At 40.2% G+C, this 21644-nt stretch overlaps 1 protein-coding gene across 1 annotated transcript in view; it reads right to left on the reverse strand.

The window, feature by feature from the left end:
* oaf (BRICHOS-like domain-containing protein out at first) overlaps positions 1-21644 on the reverse strand; it is a 76969-nt gene that overhangs the window by 14514 nt on the left and 40811 nt on the right. Inside the window, exon 3 of the mRNA XM_090389251.1 lies at positions 6913-7096. Within this exon, the coding sequence (XP_090245377.1) occupies positions 6913-7096 (184 nt within the window). The remainder of the gene's footprint in view (positions 1-6912; positions 7097-21644) is intronic.

The raw sequence follows: 21644 nt of genomic DNA on the forward strand, positions 1-21644 counted from the left end.
GTAAGAAAAAGTAGGTGGGACATGCTGTATGAAGTAATGAAAATTTGGATATGGCGTACATGTGGTATGAATATACCCAGATCCTTGACATAACGTGGCCTCGACAATGATCCCCGCATACACACTACTCGGACTCCCTCCAGTCATTATCTGGCAGAGTAGAGGTAGCAAGATTATACACTAGCTTATCCGGAAGCTTCCTAGAGAGTTACCAATCGGTTCAGTCCGGTGTACTAACTAGCGGCCGGCCTGCGAACACCGTTTTAGAGCTGTTACCTCGAAATGTAAGGAATATTGGATCTCGCCACGACGTTCATCATAACCTCAAAAGTCATCAATCATACTGCATGATGGAAGAGATAGGGAAGGGTTGACCGGAACTTACCTCTAGAGACTAAACATGGGTTCCACCACTTCAAGCCTCCAATAAGCAAAGTGGTGGTATTTCACCGGTTCATGAGAGTCATCTACCACCTAGTACTGCCTGGTAACATAGAGGGGCGGTGTTCCTCCATGTGGTGTGGGCGCCACACCTCGACCCCTGCTTACGTTGGTTCACACCTGGGTGGTCACCCACCATGTACTTGTGCATGGAGGTTATACCCAGGATTACTAACAGTCCCACCACCGTGAAGGTGCAAGCAGAGGATTTGGCTGTCACAGACCGTCCGGACTTCGCCGAAATTGGGTCCACTTGACTTGAGTGTCACCCGAATATCAGTTCCATCAGCGTTTTAGACTTCCAGGTAGCAAGTACAGCTTGTCAGGCATATCTGAGAGAATGTCTGTGAAAACCTCAAGGACCAGTTTACAGTTAACTGCTCAAATTATGTTGAGAATGTGGTGGCTTATTTTGCAAAAGAAAAATAAAACAGAAGATCTCTACTATACATTGTATCCATTTATGAAAGAGCAGGATAGAGTTTCAATGTTAAGAATTTCAAGAGAATGTATTGCAAACGGATTAGGAGCCGTTACACAACACATTGTGTTGTGTAACGGCTCCTAATCCATTTGCAACAGGGCGTCTCAAAAATGTTTATGGAGCCAATACTGTAGATGTGAGTGCAGTTAGACATTGGGTAAGACACTTTAGGAGTGGGGAAAGTGACATCGTTGACAAGTCCCAAAGTCGCTGACCAGTAACGTCAGTGACAACATACAAGAGCCGGATCGACGCACTGATCAAAGAGGATGTTGTCGTTATTTGGTTTTTAGGGGCATTAGCAACTAAGGCCATATTGCTCCAGGGATATGCGGTGGTTATTCCCTGACCTTTCCGCATCCTCTGTATTTGGTGGTCACAGGCTCAAACCCCGGTCTAATCGAGAAGCGTGTGCTACGCACTGCCGCTCCTGCCCACCTGGCTAAGGAGGTGCCGATCAAAGAGGACTGCCACATCATAAAATGTGAATTGTGCAATACAGTAGGTATAGGGAAACCTGCTGTGATAACCATCACAAAGGAACTAGACTACAAGAAGGTTTGCACCCGGTGGGACCTGAAAATGCTGACACAGGAGCATAAAGAAGCTCGGAAAGTCTGGAACTTGTTGTTGTTGTTGTTGTTTGGTTTTTAGGAGCATTAGCAACTAAGGCCATATTGCTCCGGGGATATGCAGTGGTCATTCCCTGACCTTTCCGCATCCTCCGTATTTGGTGGCTCACGGGCTCGAACCGCGGTCTAATCAAGAAGCATGTGCTACTCACTGCTGCTCCTGCCCACCTGGGTCTGGAACTTCTCCAGTGTTATAAGAGTGAAGGAGAGGTTTTTCTTTCATGCATAGTCACAGGTGATGAAACCTCCATTATGACCCTGAAACAAAGAGACAGGCGATGGAGTGGCACCATCAAAATCTACCACTCAAGAAGTTCAAAAGGCAGCCTTCTATCAGTAAAGTCGGGGCGACAGTGTTTTGGTACTAAGACGGGGGTCTTGCTCATGGACTTCTTGAAGCATGGCACCACAATCAACTCATATCAATATGTGGAAACGAAAAAGTCGAAAGCCCGGACCTGTAGAGTTTGACCAGACAAAAACCTTAATGAGGTGGTTCTCCTCCATGACAATGAATGACCCCACACCAGTGTGTGCATGATGGAGGCCATTGCAAAACTGTGGTGCATTGTTTTTGTGTACCTTCTGGCTATCACCTCGCTGAAGGATGCACTCCGTGAAACCCGTTTTGCAGATGACGAACAGCTGAAGCACAGCATTTGCGAAGCCCTCCGGGGCAAGGGTAAGGACTTTTACAGTTTTGGAATGCACTATTTGACTCAGAGATGGCAGAAGTGCATAGAAAATGACGGTGACCTTGTGGAAAAATAACAGTATGCTTATTAATGATTGAGGATTAATTGATGCAAAAGGCATAGTTGTAGGAATTAAATTTTCTGAGGAAAAAAAATATGAAGCATTACTTTCACACTGCTCCTTGTACTTCAATAATGTATCATTAGACAGCCTATTTAAATTGACTGAAGAGAAAGAGAGATTAAACATACTAGTAGCTAAATGATGTTACGCTGCATCATGAATTATTGAAGATGGATACAAGACTACACTGATGTAGTGATATGGTTCCCAAATAGTAACTTCTGTAAAGTTTCAAGTTAGATGAGCTGGACTTTAGTTTCTACTATAGATAAAGCCTTATAGCAATCTCTATTGTATTTACTTAGATACAGCTGCTGCATTTGACACTGTATAATCCTCTCTGCTGGTTCTGCTTCAAACAAACTTCATCACTGGCCTCTCTTAAAAATTCTACAACAGTTTTTTCATAGAGAAGTAATTAGTGTTTTTCACTAACTCATCCTGTTATGATGACAGTTTAGTCTAGGCCTGCTATGTGGAATACTGTCATTCTTGCTGTTCTCCATTATCCTATATCTTTTCTTCAAGGAGCTTAAATTGCTGCTCCTATACTGATGACATCTTGTTTACTACTATCCCCATTCTTTCTAATGACTGTGAACCAAATTAATGTACTTTGGCTACCAGTAGTGCAGTTTATGCCACAATGTTTGTTATGATTGGTGACCCTGACCACTGCTAGGTTAATTAACAAAGCGACTGCTTTCATAGAGTTGGGAGAGATACACTTGAACAGAAGTGCATCCTACAGACAATTTGAAAAGATTTGCTAGCCACTGATGATTCAGAACATCCAGTTTGTGTATGTGTGTTGGGGGGGGGGGCACAGACTAATAATTTAATGACAGCCATAAGCAATCAGCAATGGTGGAAGTGATTGTTATATGGCTTCTTGTTATATTGTTATACATGGAGGAAGGAGATTAATCGCTGTTGTTGTTTGGTTGTTTTTTTTTTTTTTTTTTTAAGGAGCATTAGCAACTAAGGTCATATTGCTCTGGAAATATGCAGTGGTCATTCCCTGACCTTTCCACATCCTCCGTATTTGGTGGTGGCGGGCTCGAACCCCGGTCTAATCAAGAAGCATGTGCTACGCACTGTTGCTCCTTCCCACCTGGCTACGGAGGCCCCTGAGATTAATCGCACTTGTCTATTTGATATGAAACACAATCACTGATGAATCTGTACAGGTTGCTGACAAAGTGGAAAAATATATTCTCCATCTTGATTCACATATGAAGAAGACTTTATTTATCTATAAAAAAAATAAATAGTTTTATAACTGAAAAGAAGTAGGGGAAAGAAACTATTGCACTAAAAGGAACAAGTTACTTAATATAATCTATTCAATTAGATTAAAGGAAGCAACAAAAGAGATAGACAAAACTTTAGCTGTAGTACTGTTTGTTTGTTTGTTTGTTTGTGGATTTTTTAGGCACATCGGCATCTATAGCCATATTGCCCCAAGATATAGTACTGAAAGCATCTTCAGAATCTACATATTATCCTCCAAAAATTATCTGCACACCTTGTTGCAATGATTCTACATATCACAGATGTGCAAATATGTTTCCAGTTCACAATGGTAATTGAAAGGGTGAAGTGAGTAACTAGACAAGTCAAACTTACTTTCTTAAGTTATTAGGCATTGTTTGAGTTGCATGGAGTGTACATAGTGTAAAACAGTCAGATATAAAGTTTCTTAACAGTGCAGACAGGCTGCCAGATCAGTTCATGGGGTCATCAATGATATACAGGAATTTTGTGAGCAGCTATAAGGAGGTGATTATCCCTTTGTATAAAGCAATGGTCAGGCCACACCTTGAGTATTGCATACAGGTCTGGAGGCCTCATTTTAGGAAAGATGCAGAGTTGCTAGAATGAGTACACAGAAGGGCAACAAGATTGGTGAGGGGATTCTCACCAATGGTGATGGGATTCTTCCTCTTGCTCAGATTACAAATCTGAGGGGCCATAAACTCAAATTGAGGAAAGACAGTTGTCGAATAGATGTCCGGAAATTTGCCTTTACCCAGCAGGTAGTTGAATGCTGGAACAAACTTCCATCTGTCATTGTGTAAGTTGATAGCTTAAATAAATTCAAGGGAGAAGTGGACAACGTTTGGAGCAAATGGATGGGTGAAACAGGAATTTTTATTTTTTGGCTGATGCTGTGTAAGCTTGCTTTCTTGCATCATATGCCGCTGCTAATGTTAAACTTTAAAATTATTTTGTCTGTTTGTTGTCAATGGGACCACCTGCTATGTAATGAGAGCCAGTTAGTCTTTAAACAGACTATCACAGCAGTGTCATCATTTAACAAATAACCAATTAAGCTTTCTGAGCAATCGTCTGTTGGAAAATAGTGCAATACCAAGGAAACTTGTTGCAAGGGCAAGTTTGTTCTGCCGTGAGAATTAAGACTAAGAACATTGCATTAGTTATGCAGTTTAAATCCGGTTGGCTGCAAAACAGATTACAGGACAAGATAGTCCTTTCAGCATCTCATAAAAAAAAAGAAATGTCGCTCTTTTTTGCATTTGTTCTTAAAGACAAATGTAACCACTGATACAAGTACTGGACTGCTTTCCTAATATGTTCAGATTGTAAAATGCCAATTTTTTTGTAAAGTTCTAGATTTTACATAGTTTATAACAAAGGATACATCATCCATCCAGAAATCAACGAATACAAACTGTCTCCCACAGTTTTTTTTTTTTTAATTTATTTTCTTATCATTAAAATGATTAATAATTTTGCATCAATATATATATATATATATATATATAAACTGTGGCCTTAATGTGATGGATCCTGTGTCACATTAATTTGAGGAGCATGCCATTTCCTGGCATACTCCTCAAATTAATACCCTCAATAAATTCATATGACATGTCATATGCATGGCCAATGACTTTGCTTCTCATGAGTTTCTACACATTTGTGGTACATACAAGTATACCATCTTGGTACAAATATAACAATCTGGTACAGTACCTGAGCACAATGTGGGATTTAGGTGGTGTGGGCCCCCGTCGCATTAAATATTTAAAGCCAGAAAACTTTACCACTTACAGTGATACTGTTGCTCTGCAGGGACCACGAGATTCACTTTATCCTTTGCCCCAAACCTACCTTCAAATAATGCTAATTCATCTTTACAGTGATAGATTTAGGCTCTCAGGAGTCAGTCTATAAATCTGTCACTATGGCATAGCTCTCTCAACCTGAAATTTCAAGAAGGAATGAACTGTCCCTATAAAACTTCTCTCCATAAATCTCACTGTGAATGGAAATCACTATAGTTACTATTCATGTATTAACCAGATTCCTTTCAGACAACCCTTTGGCCATTATGACATATTCCACCTCCTGTTGGAATATGTCATATTCAACAAAAAGCAGCAGATACGTTACAGAACAATAACCAGTTGAGCTACTACCGATGTGAGACTTGTAAAGCCCTCACCCAGAGTTCCAGTTAATCTCATGGATATTCCATAGGGCTCAAAATATGAGGACTCTGCACTGGCCATTCCTACTTTTGTACAATCATATCCATGAAACATTTTCAAACTGTACTGGTAATATGACATGGAGCATTATCCCACTGAACAGTCTGTAACACAACATGGTTTTAAGGGAAGGTCCGATTTAACTAATCCAGTTTCACTATTCACAGTTACTCAAACTGGATGTGGGAAATAAGTTTGACATTGTTTATATGGTTCTGGCAGGTTATTTGGCTCAGTCAATCATGAGAGGTTGCTTTACGAGCTGGAACATTTTGGAATTACAGTAAGATTCTAAGATGAATAGCAGGGTGGCTGAATGGCAGGAGGCAGAGGGTTACAATTAATTACCTTAATCGCAACCTCTTCAGACTGGTCTAGAGTTAGCAGTGGAGACCCTGAGGGACTGGATCCCCAGAACTAATGTTTCTGATTTTAATAAATAAAATTGATGAAGGGATAAAGGGCACAATATCAAAATTTGCAGATAAGATGATGTGAAAACTGAGAGAGAGAGAGAGAGAGAGAGAGAGAGAGAGGTTAATGATCAGCTGCACCAGGAAGTGCTCTTTTGGGATGACTTGGATGAGTTTTGGAGATGGTTAGAAAGGGGACACCTATGATTTAATATAGCAATCCACAAAATAACTTACACACTTGGTGGAGATGAAAGACACTTAGATCTACAAATTCTTCATACTTTCTTCTTTCTTTCTGTCCTATATTTCTAGTAGTAGTGGCAATTTATGCTATGACCATTGCACCTAACTAATATTGTCATATTTCCTACACCTACAATATATATATTATGTATTTATAAGACTATTGTGTTTGCTCAATGGTTGGCTATTTAAATAAGCCATTTTTGGATTACATTTAAAACTATCTTTCAAACTTTATGCAAAAAAAAAAAAAAAATTCACACTCGTACTCTACTCTCTGTTAATTTTAAGCAGTTCTTAAAAATGCAAGCCAACTTTGAAACCAATGTATTATTAATTCACTCAGCAAAATCAGATAATACCTTTTGGGCTAGCCCAGGCACGCAGGTCAATTTCCCTGGCATAGGCAGCATTAGCAGCCTCATCACAAAGGTATGGAAGATGGGGAGAAATAACGGAAGACTTATCGAGCTCAACGCTCAGGTCCATTTCTAATATTTCTTTTCCTTTATCTTCTTCAGGCTGCCTAACAGCACCTGGATTTCTCTGTGGAAGAATGAAAAAAAAAAACTTTAAAAAACAAAACAAAAAAAAGAAAAAAGATATTAGATTGGAAGGGGGTTAAAATTATGGAATTTCATACATATATATATGAGTATTAAGTATTTGAGTATTCCCACCTTCCAATATTCTTGAGTATTGGAGGATTCCACAGCCCATGTATTTGCTTGTTCCACAAGCAAATACATCGGCTGTAGAGTTACTCAGAGTAAAAACAGTTGCAGGTATACTTGTATGTACATTAATACTAAAAGAATAGTAAATAAATATGATGGATTTGAAGTACTAATTAAATCATAAAATGCAGACGTGGGAATAACAGAGACATGGTGCCACTCGGATATAAGGGAATTGGTATTTCAATGTGGAAAATACATGTGTAGAAAGGACAGACAGGCAAAGGAGGGGGGGGAGTTACACCCTTAGCTAAGAATCAGATAAAATCTAAGGGAGTGCATTCAGTGGACAGGATGACCAGTGTAGCGCTATCAATTTGGTATAACACGAGAACTGGTAGGAAAGGGGGAAACAGTGTGTTATAGGCATAATGATTGCGATAAATATAACAAACTGTACAGACAAATAGAGTGGGCCAGTAAATCAGAATGTCTTATAATTGGGGACTTGAACTTTCATGACAGTGACTGGACCTTATAGGTAGGTCACTCACAATGCTAACAAGACTGCTGTGGTTTTCTTGGATTGCTGTTTTCAACAACAGCATGTTAGAGAGTTATTTTGTTATTTGGTTTTTTTTTTTAGGAGCATTAGCAACTAAAGCCATATTGCTCCGGGATATGCGGTGGTCATTCCCTGACCTTTCCGCACCCTCCATATTTGGTGGTGACGGACTCGAACCCCGGTCTAATCAAGAAGCGTGTGCTACACACTGCTGCTCCTTCCCACCTGGCTACGGAGGCCCCCCGCATGTTAGAGAGGCAACAAGAGGAAGCAATACCCTTGATCTGGTTCTCAGCAATGATTCTTAATGCATTAAGACTTTGTGATCATTGGACCACAGAGTATTGGTGGCATTTACATAAAACGTTAAAAATATAGTTGAAAATATACTGAAGCAATAAAATTATCTATAATAAACTGGATTAAAAGCGATAAAACCTGAAGCTTTCGGAGACTGCTGTCTCCTTCTTCAACAGTATACTATTACTGCAATGACACATCCTTAAGTAGCAGACCCATGGCCGGCATTCCCCACGCGCGCATCGGAAACGGAAGTTGCTCGGGAGCATGATAAACAGAAGCGGTGATCCCGTCTGAGGACAACCGCCTCAAACAGGGGGTGTAAACATGTCCCCCTGTCCCTGTTAATAGTATTACGACTGGATGAACCGATTCGCAAGCTCTCGAGCCACTTGCGTTCCCAAAATCCATGGGCACGGTCAGTAATGACGAAATGCTCTGCTACAGCAGACCTCGCATAATTAGCAGTCTTAATAGCAGTCATGTGCTCCCCCAGACGGTCTTTTAAACGTCGCCCCGTCTCCCCCACATAACATTCCTCACAATCCGGGCACTTAATCTCATAGACCACACTACTAGTATAGTCCTGGGCTACGGGATCTTTAACTTGAGACACCACTGTGTGCAATCTCCGTCCTGGAAGTTGCACACAGCGGGTCTGACACTCCCGCAGTGCCCGTACAATGCGTTCTGAAAGGCCCGGATAGTAAGGAATGTATGCGGTAGCCACAGGGGCAGGCGACTCCCTACGATTGGACTCTACCCTATAAATATATTTGTCCAAGACCCTCTGGGGGTACCCACACTTCCTGAGGTCTGCCGTGACTCTGCAAATTTCCATTTCCTTATCCTCGGGGGTACTACAGTGGGTCCCCACCCTATTCAACAACGCCCTGGCTACACTATTCTTATGATGATAAGCCTGTGCCGAGCTGTAATGAACATACTGGCCATGGCACATAGGCTTTCTATAAATCGTTGTCTTAATTCTAGACCCATCTCTGCTAACCAGGACATCCAGAAACGGGAGGGACCCAGCTTTTTCCACCTCTGAGGTGAATTGTATAAATGGGGAGAAGCTGTTAAGTAAACTGAGCACCTCATCTTCCTTCCCCTTTTTTAAAATGGTGAACGTATCGTCCACATATCTCCTCCACTCGCTCATGGGGAAATCCAACTGATGAAACATCCTGGTTTCCAGTTCCTCCATTGCCAAATTGGCCACAATGGCACTAATGGGGGAACCCATGGCCGTGCCATGGACCTGCTTGTACAATTACTTTTTGAAAGATCATGGTAGTGCTAGCGAGGCAAAACTCAACGCCTTTACAAATATCATCAATACTTAGTAAACATCTAGCACTTAAGTTATCATCCTGCTCCAAGGCCAACCTTACACAATGCACCCCATGTCCAATGGGGATACATGTGAACAGAGATACAACGTTAAACGAGATCATAAGTTCATCTTCACCTATAGACTGGCTTCTTATAAAGTTCACAAATTCCTTGCTATCCTTAACTACTAAACTGGAGCGTCCCACTATAGAGTTATCATCCTGCTCCAAGGCCAACCTTACACAATGCACCCCATGTCCAATGGGGATACATGTGAACAGAGATACAACGTTAAATGAGATCATAAGTTCATCTTCACCTATAGACTGGCTTCTTATAAAGTTCACAAATTCCTTGCTATCCTTAACTACTAAACTGGAGCGTCCCACTATAGAGTTATCATCCTGCTCCAAGGCCAACCTTACACAATGCACCCCATGTCCAATGGGGATACATGTGAACAGAGATACAACGTTAAACGAGATCATAAGTTCATCTTCACCTATAGACTGGCTTCTTATAAAGTTCACAAATTCCTTGCTATCCTTAACTACTAAACTGGAGCGTCCCACTATAGGAGCAATAACTCTAGCTAAAAATCCAGATAAGGCATAGGTGGGACTACCCACAAATGATACTATTGGCCTCAATGGAATGCCCACCTTGTGCGTCTTTGGGAGGCCATAGAACCTGGGTAATCGACATCCTGAGGCATGAAGAGTCCAATAAACTTCTTTAGTTATTTTACCAGCCTTATGCCAGCCCTGTATGATGTTGTTAACTTGTCTCTCCAAACCAGCTAACGGATTTCGATGGGTAACTTTATATATGTTGGTATCCTGTAAAAGATCCAGAGCTTTTGCACAATAATCTTCTTTGTTCAGTATAACTGTGGATCTGCCTTTATCGGCAGGTAACATTATAATATCCTCATCCTTTCTAAGTTGTCTTAATGCTCTTTCATGTCTATGGCTAAGATTAGAATGCGCCGTCCTGGCCTGACTTAAAATAGCCGCAATCCTAACCCGTATCTCATCAGCTTGGGTCACGGGTAGTTTGTTGATGGCTTTTTCCCACTCCCATAGCTCCAGTTAAATTCAAGTTAAATTCTCCAGAGTAAAACCCACCATTGTCACACAGACCACTGTGCTAGGAGTAATTCTTGATCACAAATTAAGCTTTCACCCCCACCTCATCCATCTCAGCCCCAAGGTGAAAAAATTTTCAGGCTCAATCATCAGAATCACCAGGAACGAATGGGGCCTGTCCAAGCGGTTGCTCCAGCTATACTATAAAGCAGTCTTCCTTCTGATCGTGTCGCATGCTGCAAGTGATTGGTTCCACCGAGCTAGATTGGTAAAAATTATAGGCAAATTAGGCTCTATACATCGGACAATGCTCCTGGCCCTTAGGGTATGCAGGACAATATCCACTGCTGCCATCCAGGTCTTAGCTGAGATCCTTGCACTGGACCTGTATGTAACCTTTTGTTTGTTTGTTTGTTTGTTATTTGGTTTTTAGGAGCATAAGCAACTAAGGCCATATTGCTCCGAGATATGCGGTGGTCATTCCCTGACCTTCCCGCATCCTTCGTATTTGGTGGTGATGGGCGTAACCTTTCGTGGCCTGACCTTTAGTATCAGGAAGAAATTCAGACTAATATCTTGGACATTGAGCTAAACCTGGACACTGACCTTAAGGTAGAGAGAGAGAACACGCTGTTATAATGAGATGATAAACATCTAGCAGACAAGATGGGACACTTCCACTAAGGGAGCAGTTACAAGGAGATTCCTTCCGGATATCACTTTCCCCTCCTCTAAGTCAGCGCAGAAAAGTGTCTCTAACTCTTGAAACATCATTCCTAGTCACCAGGCATGGTTCATTGAACAAGAAGCTCTTCCAACTAGGCCTCATACCCATAGCCGTTTGCGACTGCAGCACCAAGGAGAATTGGTTCCACCTTTTCTTCGAGTATACTCTCTACGAGGACCTGAGGAAAGACCTAACTACCATTGCTGTCACTGAAAACCAACTGGATATTCTACTAGACACAGGAGAACCTGGCTGCCTTCTATAACTTCTCAACACAAGTATTCACATGCAGGAAAACCTCCAACAGAATAACACGGGCAACGAATGGGGACCCCAGACAGCAGCACCCCAAGCCAAGTTCGTGGCAAGCAAAGGGTGGTTTAATAGGTTCAAGTATCACGCTGGTTTCCAAAACATTAAAGTAAGTGGTGAAGTCGTCAGTGCCAAATCTGTAGATGCAGAGAAATTTTGTGATGTGTTGGAAGAAATTATTGATGAAGGCGGCTAATCAATGCAGCAAATTTTTAACATTGACGAGACTGCCCTGTATTGGAAAAAAATGCTGGATCGAACATACATTGGCAAAGTGGAAAAGCCAATACCAGGTTTCAAGGCTTCAAAAGGTACGGATCGGGGTATTATTTTGAATTTAAAAGCATACTATTTACGCACAACATTTGCTCAGGCATTGTCTGCAGTAGACGGTGAGAAAAATTTTCCGTTAAGAGACTTTTGGAAATCTTACAATATTTACCACGCCATCTTAAGCATTAATAAGGCCTGGGCGGAAATTGCTAAAAATTGTTTAAATGACGCATGGAAGAAAATATGCCCACGGCACGTAAAAGGCTTCGAAGGATTTGAAAAAGACGAAACATATAAAGAGGTTACAGATAAGATTGTAAATGTTGCAGAGCTACTTCAGTTGGGGGCTGATGCCAAAGACGTGGAGGAGTTAATAGAGGAAGAAGTGAAGGAATTATCTAACAAAGAAGTTATTGACTTGCAGACAGCGATAGTGAAAGAAAAAAATGCTGACAAAGCTCAAGATAAACCAAATGAGGAGACGAGAAATTTCATCATCAGAGAGATGGCAATGGCATTTCGTGAAATTGCATCGGCAATGCCGAGTTTGAAAAGATGAATCCTGACAGTGAACAATTCTTAAAAGTTAACAGAGGGGCGAATGATATGCTTGCTTGCTACAAAGAAATCTACGATGAAAAGAAAAAACCCACTGTCCAGTCATCCATTAATATGTTCTTTCGTAAGGTTGAGCAGCCGACCACTTCTAAATCTCCACAGCGGCATACTTATCAGATGAAGACGTAGATTCTGGTAATGATGCACGAGAGGTAAAAACTTACTGACATTATGCTTGTCTTCTCTCTTTTTTTGCAATTTTATAATTTTGAAATTTTTTAAATTTCACGCTTTTGTATTTTTCCTGCGCATGAGATAAAAAATTGAATAAAATACAATAAATAATTCTATTCACATGTTTCGTCAAACATTTCTTTTTTGATTCAATCAATTCAGCAAGCACAGATGCGAGTGCTGCACAAGCATGGGGTAAATTCCGACACAGAGTTCTGCGGAACGCAACTTATACATTAATCGGGAAGTGGCTGTACTGGCATAGACTAATAATCCAAATAGACCGCGGAACATTTTATTTTGGTGGGCTTTTGCATAGAGGTAATGACATCTACGAAAAAGGAGCAATGTAGTGATCTAATATGCCATTCATATGCGATTTATCCTGGAGTACAAGGGGTTAAAGGAGAGGGGGAAACGAACAGATATCATAACTAAACTCACTTCCTTGTATAAATTTTTTTTTATAATTATTAGTATTTTGAAATATTATTATTAAACTAAATGATCATGGATTTATGGTTGAAAAATGGAACTTTCAAACAAGAAGCAAGTACTTCTAGTAGTGCAACTGTGGTCGATGAAAAGGAACGCAATACTGTCACACTTCAAAGTGAGGATGAACAACTTTTTTTGGGAGTACAAAAGGGGTAGCCTTTTGTTCCCCAAAAATCCGAAGTGAAAAAACAGGAACCAAATGTTACAAAAGGACATGGATCTGTTGGAATGGGTGCAGGGAAGGGCAGCAAAACGACCAAAACGAAAATATGATGACAGTTATTTGAATTTCGGCTTTACATGTGTTGGATATGAAGATGCTCAAGATGCATAGTGCATCGTATGTAATAAAATATTAGCAAACAGTTCTTTGGTTCCTCTAAACTTGTGTTTCGTAAGTGTTCCATAAATATTTGTAAAATAATAAGAGAAGTTTACCGCAATATAATATGTAGAACACTTCCGTATGATACTCTCCAGCAATTGAAAAGTTGGTTCTGTGAGTTTGAAGTCGGACAGGAAATGAATATTGGCTGGTGGCGGAACGTGTTCAGACTGTTTTGAAAGAGAGAGAGCAGGAATTATAGAAGCCAATTCAGAAGAACAGTGCCCATGGAACGATCTGTAGAAAAGGCATGCAACAGAAACAGTACGTCTATGAGACAGCGAGTGGAAAGACTGTTAGAGAGGAGTTATTAATTAACCTAACTGCCCTCTTCTAAATGAAATCTAGAAGCCTGAGAGAGGTTTTGGGGGCACCGCCCCAAATTTGGGAACAATATTCCATGGGTGGATTTGCAATTTGTACAGAGTGAACAGCGGTTTGGAAGAAAAGTAATGCTGAGAGCAAAAGAGAAAACCAAGTTTTTTAGATGCAGAAGAAACAATATTTGCAATGTGCTTGAGCCAAGAGAGATTAGAAGTCAAGGTAATCCCCAAAAGAGATATATCATTTTGACTAGAAATCGGAGTGTCACCAAAGATAAGCATAGGAGCAGAAGAATTCTTTTTGCGAGATATAAGACAAGACTGAGTTTTGGAAGGAATTGAAATCAACTAAGTTGTCTTTGCCCCACTGGAGAATTACCTGCAGATCGGCATTCAAGGAATTCGTAGCGGATATTCGAAAAGTTGAAGCTGATTGAGCTGGGCAAGTTTTCTGAAAATGGAAAATGGAATGCAATGTGCTATCATCAGCAAAACTATGGATAGGATTTCCAGTCAATGGAAGGAGGTCATTAATATACAAGAGGAAATGAACTGAACCTTGGGGGACACCACCATTAGTGGAGAGGTTAGAACACAGAGCCATCTACCATCAATGAGAAAACTGGATAACCAATTACAAAAAACAGCTGGCAAACAATAAGATGGAAGCTTGCTTAGAAGACCTTTATGCCAAACATCATCAAAAGCTTTTGAGGTGTCAAGAGCAACTTCTTGGACAAATTTATGTTACATATGTTATGTTACCCATAACATAACATATGTAACATAAATTTATGTTACCCATTTATGGACAAATTCAATGGAAATTGAATTTGTCCATAAATGGGTAACAAGCCAGAATTTCACGTGCGGATCGACACTGACCGAATCCATACGGGCAATTGTTGAACATACGGAAGGTTTCTAGGTAGTTTAAGAGTTGGTGGTTAATTGATTTCTCCATTACTTTAGAAGGAGTAGAAGTAATTGCAATTGGACGATAATTGGATGGGAGGGATTTGTCACTCTTTTTAGGAACTGGCTGGATATGAGCAAATTTCCAAGCAGAAGGAAAAACACCTTTGGAATAAGAAAGTGAAAAAAAAAAGGTGGCAAAGAGCAGGAGTAAGTTCAGGAGTACAGGTTTTGAGAACAAGTAGAGAAATACCATCAGGATCTGGAGCTTTCTTAGCATCAAGATTCGTCAAAATCCTTCTGACATCCTTTTGATGGAAGGCCACAGGATGCATTGAATGGAGCATGTTGGGAATGGTGGGAGGTGTTTTACCAAGATCATTAATACATGAGCTGGAAGAAAAATGGGATGCTAGCAGGTCAGCTTTATCCTTGGCTGAAGTGACAACAGAACCATCCGGTTTTGACAGAGGTGGAGGCAGAGTTGGGCAAAAGTTGCGGCCAATAGCTTTGGCAAGAGACCAGAATGCTCGGCTACCATTAGGGCAAGAAGCAAGTTTTCTACTCTTAGCCTGTTCAAAACCTAGTTTGGATTGATTAATAACTGCTTTACAATCGTTGTGAGCTTTGGTGTAAGCAGAAAATGAAACTGAAGAATTGGAAACAAGCCAATTACAATGCAATTTTCTTCGCTTGAATAGCCTTAGCACATTTATTGGAAAACCAAGGTTTAGATAAAGGATGAGATTTTAAAGTGGAGTGTGGAATAAAGGATTCCATTCCTACAAGAATAATTTCACTGACACGATCTGAGCAAATGTTGACATCAGAAGCGTTGAAACAGAAATCCGACCAAGAAAAAGAAAAGAAATCTAGCAGGTCATCCCATTTTGCATTCTTGTAATACCAAACAACATGTGGGTTGGGAACAGACATGAGATGAAGGCTCCATTGGAGAAGAGACAATCACCAAGTTGTGATCGGAGGTACCTAATGGACCACTCACTTCAACCGTGTACTTAGAAGGGTTGTTTGTGAGAAAAAGATCAATCGTGTTGGCTGCATGGTTAGGATTGTCTGGTATTCTTATAGGTAAATGAACAATCTGTTCAAGGTCATTAGTTATTGCAAAAGCCTCAGCATCTCGACCAGCTGGGTCGGTGTGACTAGAAAACGGAAACCAGCTGGAGTTGTGAACATTAAAATCACCAAGGAAAATTACCTCACTGTTTTTCATGCGGTTTCTTGCCTAGTTTCCCCGGTTTCCCGGTTCTGGTCATTTCGGCAGGATGACCACCCTCCTCCTTTCGCAGCCGGGCTTGGGACCGTCCACACTCCTTTGGAGACAACGACCCACCCAATGGAGCATCCAACGGACCGCGCCTAGGAAAACGTGGGCCAAGCAAGTGGAAAATGACTTGAAGAGCCGACGTCTCGACCTTAACCAGGCTAGGACTGACGCCATGGATCGTAAGGTATGGAAGAACATCACAGAGCAAGTCCGAAACCCTGCGGCACCTACAGCAGCATACTGGTTGCGTGGCCAACCGCCTCCCCCAGCTGCCAGCTAAGGACCGAAGAAGAAGAAGACCTCACTGTTAGGAAAGTTGGACTGGAGAAAGTCAATTTGCAAAGAAAGGAAGTCAAAGAGCTCCAAGTGATTAGTAGAGTTGGGATAATGGTAGAAGCAACAGATGAATTTGACATAATGCGAAAGAAAATTTTTAAGCCAGAAAAGATCTAAAAGAGGAGATTCCAAATTACCAAGTCTCTGATAGGGAATATCGGAATGGACATATGCACAAGTATCGCCTTTGAAGCGAAAGGAATCATACAGCGAATAATTTGGGCAACTGAGATGAGCAGTAGTTGAATCAACCGATAACTGAGATTCTGTCAAAAAAAGTACATGGGGGTTTGGCAGAATACAAGTGGAAATGGACATCTTGAGATTAGAATTGAGACCACATATATTTGTGAAATGAATTAGGAAGTATTTGGGGGATTTTGATCTTTTTGCAGATAAGCTTACTCTATTAGTTTGACAATTCAAGGTGTGTTCAATAGTAAGAAAAAGTGGGGGAAGGGGGGCATGCTGTATGAAGTAATTGAATTTTTGGATATGGCATACACATCGTAAGAATATACCCAGATCCTTACATAACAGGGCCTCGACAATGCCCGACCTCCCGCATGTACACTACTCGAACTCCCACCAGTCACTATCTGGCAGAGTAGAGGTAGCAAGATTACACACTAGCTTATTCGGAAACCTCCTTAAGAGTTACCAATAAGTTTGGTCCAGTGTACTAACTAGCGGCCGGTCTGCGAACACCGGTTTTAGAGCTGTACCCTCGAAATGTAAGGAAGATTGGATCTCGCCATGATGTTCATCATAACCTCAAAAAGTCATCAGTTGTACTGCATGATGGAAGAGATGGGGAAGGGTTGACCGGAACCTAGCTCTGGAGACTAAACATGGGTTCCACCACTTCAAGCCTCCAATAAGCAAAGTTTTGGTATTGCACCGGTTCATGAGAGTCATCTACCACCTAGTAGTGCCTGGTAACACAGAGGGGCGGCATTCCTCCATGTGGTGTGGGTGCCACACCTCGACCCCTGCTTACGTTGGTTGACACCGGGGTGGTCACTCACAGTGTGCTTGTGCACAGAGGTTATACTCAGGATTACTAACAGTCCCACCATCGTGAAGATGCAAGCAGAGGATCTGGCAGAGGAGTAGGAGAGCTATGGACTTACTAACAAGTACAGGTAAATAAAATGTCACTCGAATATCAGTTCCATCAGCATTTTAGACTCCCAGGTAGCAAGTACAGCTTGTCTGGCTTATCTGAGAGAATGTCTCTGACAACCTAAAGGACCCTAATACAGGCAGAGATGAAGTTTTTTGAGCAATGTAAACATGTAGCCAGAAAAGTACATGGTGTCTATCAATGATTTGTCAAGCAATATCCTATAGAGATGAGAGGTCATAATCCCACTGTATAAGGCAATTGTATGACTGCATCAGAAATACTGAATCCAAGTATGGAGACCTCATCTGAAAAAAGATAGAGCTTCTCGAAAGGATCCAAAGATGGCAACTTTCATGGTGAGATCGGCAAAAGGGTGACCACACAAGGAAAGACTCCAATTATGTGGGTTACAGAGCTTGGCAACCACTGATCTCAGAGGGGAGTTTATTTGAGGTTTATAAGGTTTATAAGGCCTTATAAACCCGATTGAGGTTTATAAGGCTCTGAGAGGGATTAGTAAAATGAATGGAGGAGGAATTTTTATTGTTATAGAGAATTTCTTCTCAGAGGCATAAATTTAAGTTACAGGGAAAGAGGTTTAGACTAGATTGTAGAAAATTTTCTTTTAGCAAGCAAGTCATTGATTGCTGAAACAGGTTGCCTTCGCTGGTAGTTGAGGCTGACAGTTTGAATAAATTCCAAAGTCAAATGGGTTGTTAACTATGTGAGGAGGGAAGCAAATAATTTGTATTTTCTTATCAACTTTTTTTTTTTTTTGGCCAGTGCAGTAAAAGCCTGTAGTTTCGTTGCACTATATGGTTGTTACTATTATTACTATTTGCTGAATGAATAGTGTTTTTAGAAAATCATGTTTTGCAGTGCACAGCTCTGAAAGGGAGTTTGATAACATGGTTACACAATGAAATAGTCAAACTAGCAAAGGGTACTGGTTCTGAGGAAATCAGGAAAGCAAAGATAAAGTTTTTTTTTTTTTTTTTTTATATACTCTGGGATGACCGCATAAGGTCAGAGCAATTCACAAGAGAGAGAGAGAGAGAGAGAGAGAGAGAGAGAGCAAATATAAGAACATCACCATATTTAGTAGTCATGTGAGCTTGAACCACAGTCACTCAAATGCATATACAGGAAACTGTTGAAATAATGGCATCCAAAATAATGAAACATTCGAGCTAATGGTACACTGGGATCAGATGTTTAGCAGTGCCAAAAAAAAAAAAAAAAAAAAAAAAAAGAAAGAAAACAACAAGTCACATGATTACTGTATTTGTTTATGTAAATTGTATTCTTAATCTTTCTATTTCTTATTTAGCCTCATTATTTCAGCATTAAAAATATTAAAAATAAAACGTTCTAGATAACGGAAATATCGAAATAACAGTACAAGACTTTCAGAATAACAGCAACTTCAATCCCTGAAGTTGCTGTTATTCTGAAAGTCTACTGTACTATACTTCCATACCCTTGCACTCAACCACTTGGCTATGGCTAATTGCATGCCACCGAAGATCTTGTCAATTAGACAAGCAGACTTTTGAAAAATACAGTATATTATGATGATTTACAGTTCCTGTGCTATGAAGTATTTTTTTGTGCATGCTAATGCAATGATCAATGTTATTCAGTCTTCCAACACTCACTGACCATTCTTCAAAGGTGATGCAATTGTAAATGTGGCTTTTCCACACCATAGTGATATTTTAAATGCTGAACTTCAAAGTTGGCATGCAAAAAACCCCAAACTCTTTCTTTAAAAAAGAATTCAAATCAATATGCTGATAAGAGATCATATGGCTGTTCATAATGAATTAATATGAAATATGAATTAAACCACAAAGAATGTAGATTATGAATAATTCAGATCATTTTATGAATTTATTAAATCACCCAGTGACCCAAGCTTCCATTCTGAGACCCATTAGGTACTAAATTAAAATAAATGCATGTGTTAAACATCAAATACTAATGGCACTTTAAACTAAAATGCACCTGACTAACCAGATACATAAAATAAATGCATGCACAATTTAATACATTAAGAAAAGCTAACTTGAATTACATAAACTTTATCTGAAAAAATATGAAATGTATATACCATAACAGAAAAAATTAAATAAAATATTACTCTAAAATAAAGCTGAAAGAAACCACATGAAACGTATTTGAAATTCAGTCATATAAGTCAGTGTATTAGCATCATTTCTCTCTACAGTAAATCAAACAGGTTGTGCAGTGGCATCATATCAAAAATCTTGAAGGACTCGAAGGACTCAAAACGGGAGGCCCATCAAGTTCTCAGCTGCCGTAATCAATGCCAGAGTTTGCACTTAATCATCTGTCAACACAAAGGCAGAATGCACTGGTCCCACAGGAGCTGGTTGTTGTTGGTAACTATATTTTCAGGGAAACAGGAAATATATTCTGCAAAAAGGGAAAGGAAGAATAGGACCAGACGTATGTCTGCCAAGGGCAAAAGTTGATGACATCAGAGCAGATATCTTCTGAGCACACAAAACATGATGATGTTGTACATGTTGGCACTAACGACATTAAGAGTTGGAGATCTGTAGACTTACTAACAAGTACAGGTAAATGTGAAAAAAAAAAAAAAAAAGTCGCGAGTCACAGTTAAATTTGAAAGTGTCTACAATTCTGCCCAGACACGATAGGAGGGAATATATGATGAGAGCCTTGTCAATCAATTCAGCATTTGGGGAATGGTGAAAGGCTCATGGGGTTGAATTTTTCTCAGCATGGTCTGTGTTTGTTAACACGAGATACTGCTTCTACAGGAATAGGATAAACTTAAATAGAAAGGTTACAAGAATATTTACTGATGTTATCAAGGCAGTGTTAGGTGGCTCAGAAAACTGCTGGCTTGGAAGTGGGTGGGTGAGATACACAGACTAATAGCTTAACAATAACCAGAGGCAGAGGTGAAAGTGATTCCTGCACTGTTCTACTGGAATGAGCAGCAGCTTGGAAAGCAAGATGCTGGGAGTCAATGTAGAACAAGTAAATATGTGTGCTGTGTTCAGGTAACTAAGAGCAAGAACAGGTGTAACAATACCAAAAGTATAGTAAATAAATTCGATGAATTTGAAGTGCTGGTCAAGACATCAAAGACGGATATTGTTGGGATATCAGAGACATGGTGTCACACAGTTACAGGCAGTGCAGAATTGGAATTTGGGGAGTACAATGTGCATAGAAAGGACAGGCAAGGTAGGAAGAGAGAAGGATTATGCTGTTAGTTATGAAACATAATATCTAAGGCAGTGCATCCATTTAATATGGGGGCCAGCACAATGTTGAGTCAGTTTGGTGTAACATAAGCACACTGGGAAAACAAAAATGGGAGTAGGAGTGTGTTATAGGCCTAATGACTCTGATGAGTACAACAAACAACGATACAGAGAAATGAGTGGGTAATAAAACAGTAAATCAGAATGTCTTATATTGGGGGATTTTAACTTCCCAGATATTGACTGGAATTTGTGGATTGATCACTCACACAATAGCAAGACCTTTGTGGATTTATTGGATGACCGTTTTCTACAGCAACATGTTTGAGAGGCAACCAGAGGGACCAATACTCTTGATTTGATTATCAGCAGTGATTATTCATGCATTAAGTATCTGCAGATAAAAGAACCACTACACGGCAGTGATCACATTGTACTGATGTGGGATTTACTTAAAGATGTAATTACCATCAGGGGTGAAGGGAAGGGTTTTTACTTTCATAAAATGTGACTAAAGTGGTCTCAGGCAGTTTTTAAATTCTATACAGTGGAACCAACTGATCATGTTAACAACAGCAAATTCTAAATGGGAAGCATTCAAGGAATTAATCTTGGAAGCTACTAGGTTTGCTTTTCATACCAACTAAGAAATACTGTTCAAGGTTTAGGCCTTTAACTCGCATTAAGCATTTATCAGATGTACTAATAACACTCGCAGCAGAGAATAAAAATTAATGGGATGCATATAAATTATCAGGCGACACAGAAGCCTATGGTAGATATAAACAAGTCCGTAATCAAGTCACAAAAGAGATTATGCAAGGGAAGACACTGCAAGAAATCTTTGGCAAAGGAGACAAAGATAAACAGCAAAGACGACTT

The sequence above is a fragment of the Mastigoproctus giganteus genome, chromosome 14 (assembly GCF_048544385.1).
Source record: "Mastigoproctus giganteus isolate SK-2022 chromosome 14, ASM4854438v1, whole genome shotgun sequence".
In the NCBI taxonomy this organism is placed as follows: Eukaryota; Metazoa; Arthropoda; class Arachnida; order Uropygi; family Thelyphonidae; genus Mastigoproctus; species Mastigoproctus giganteus.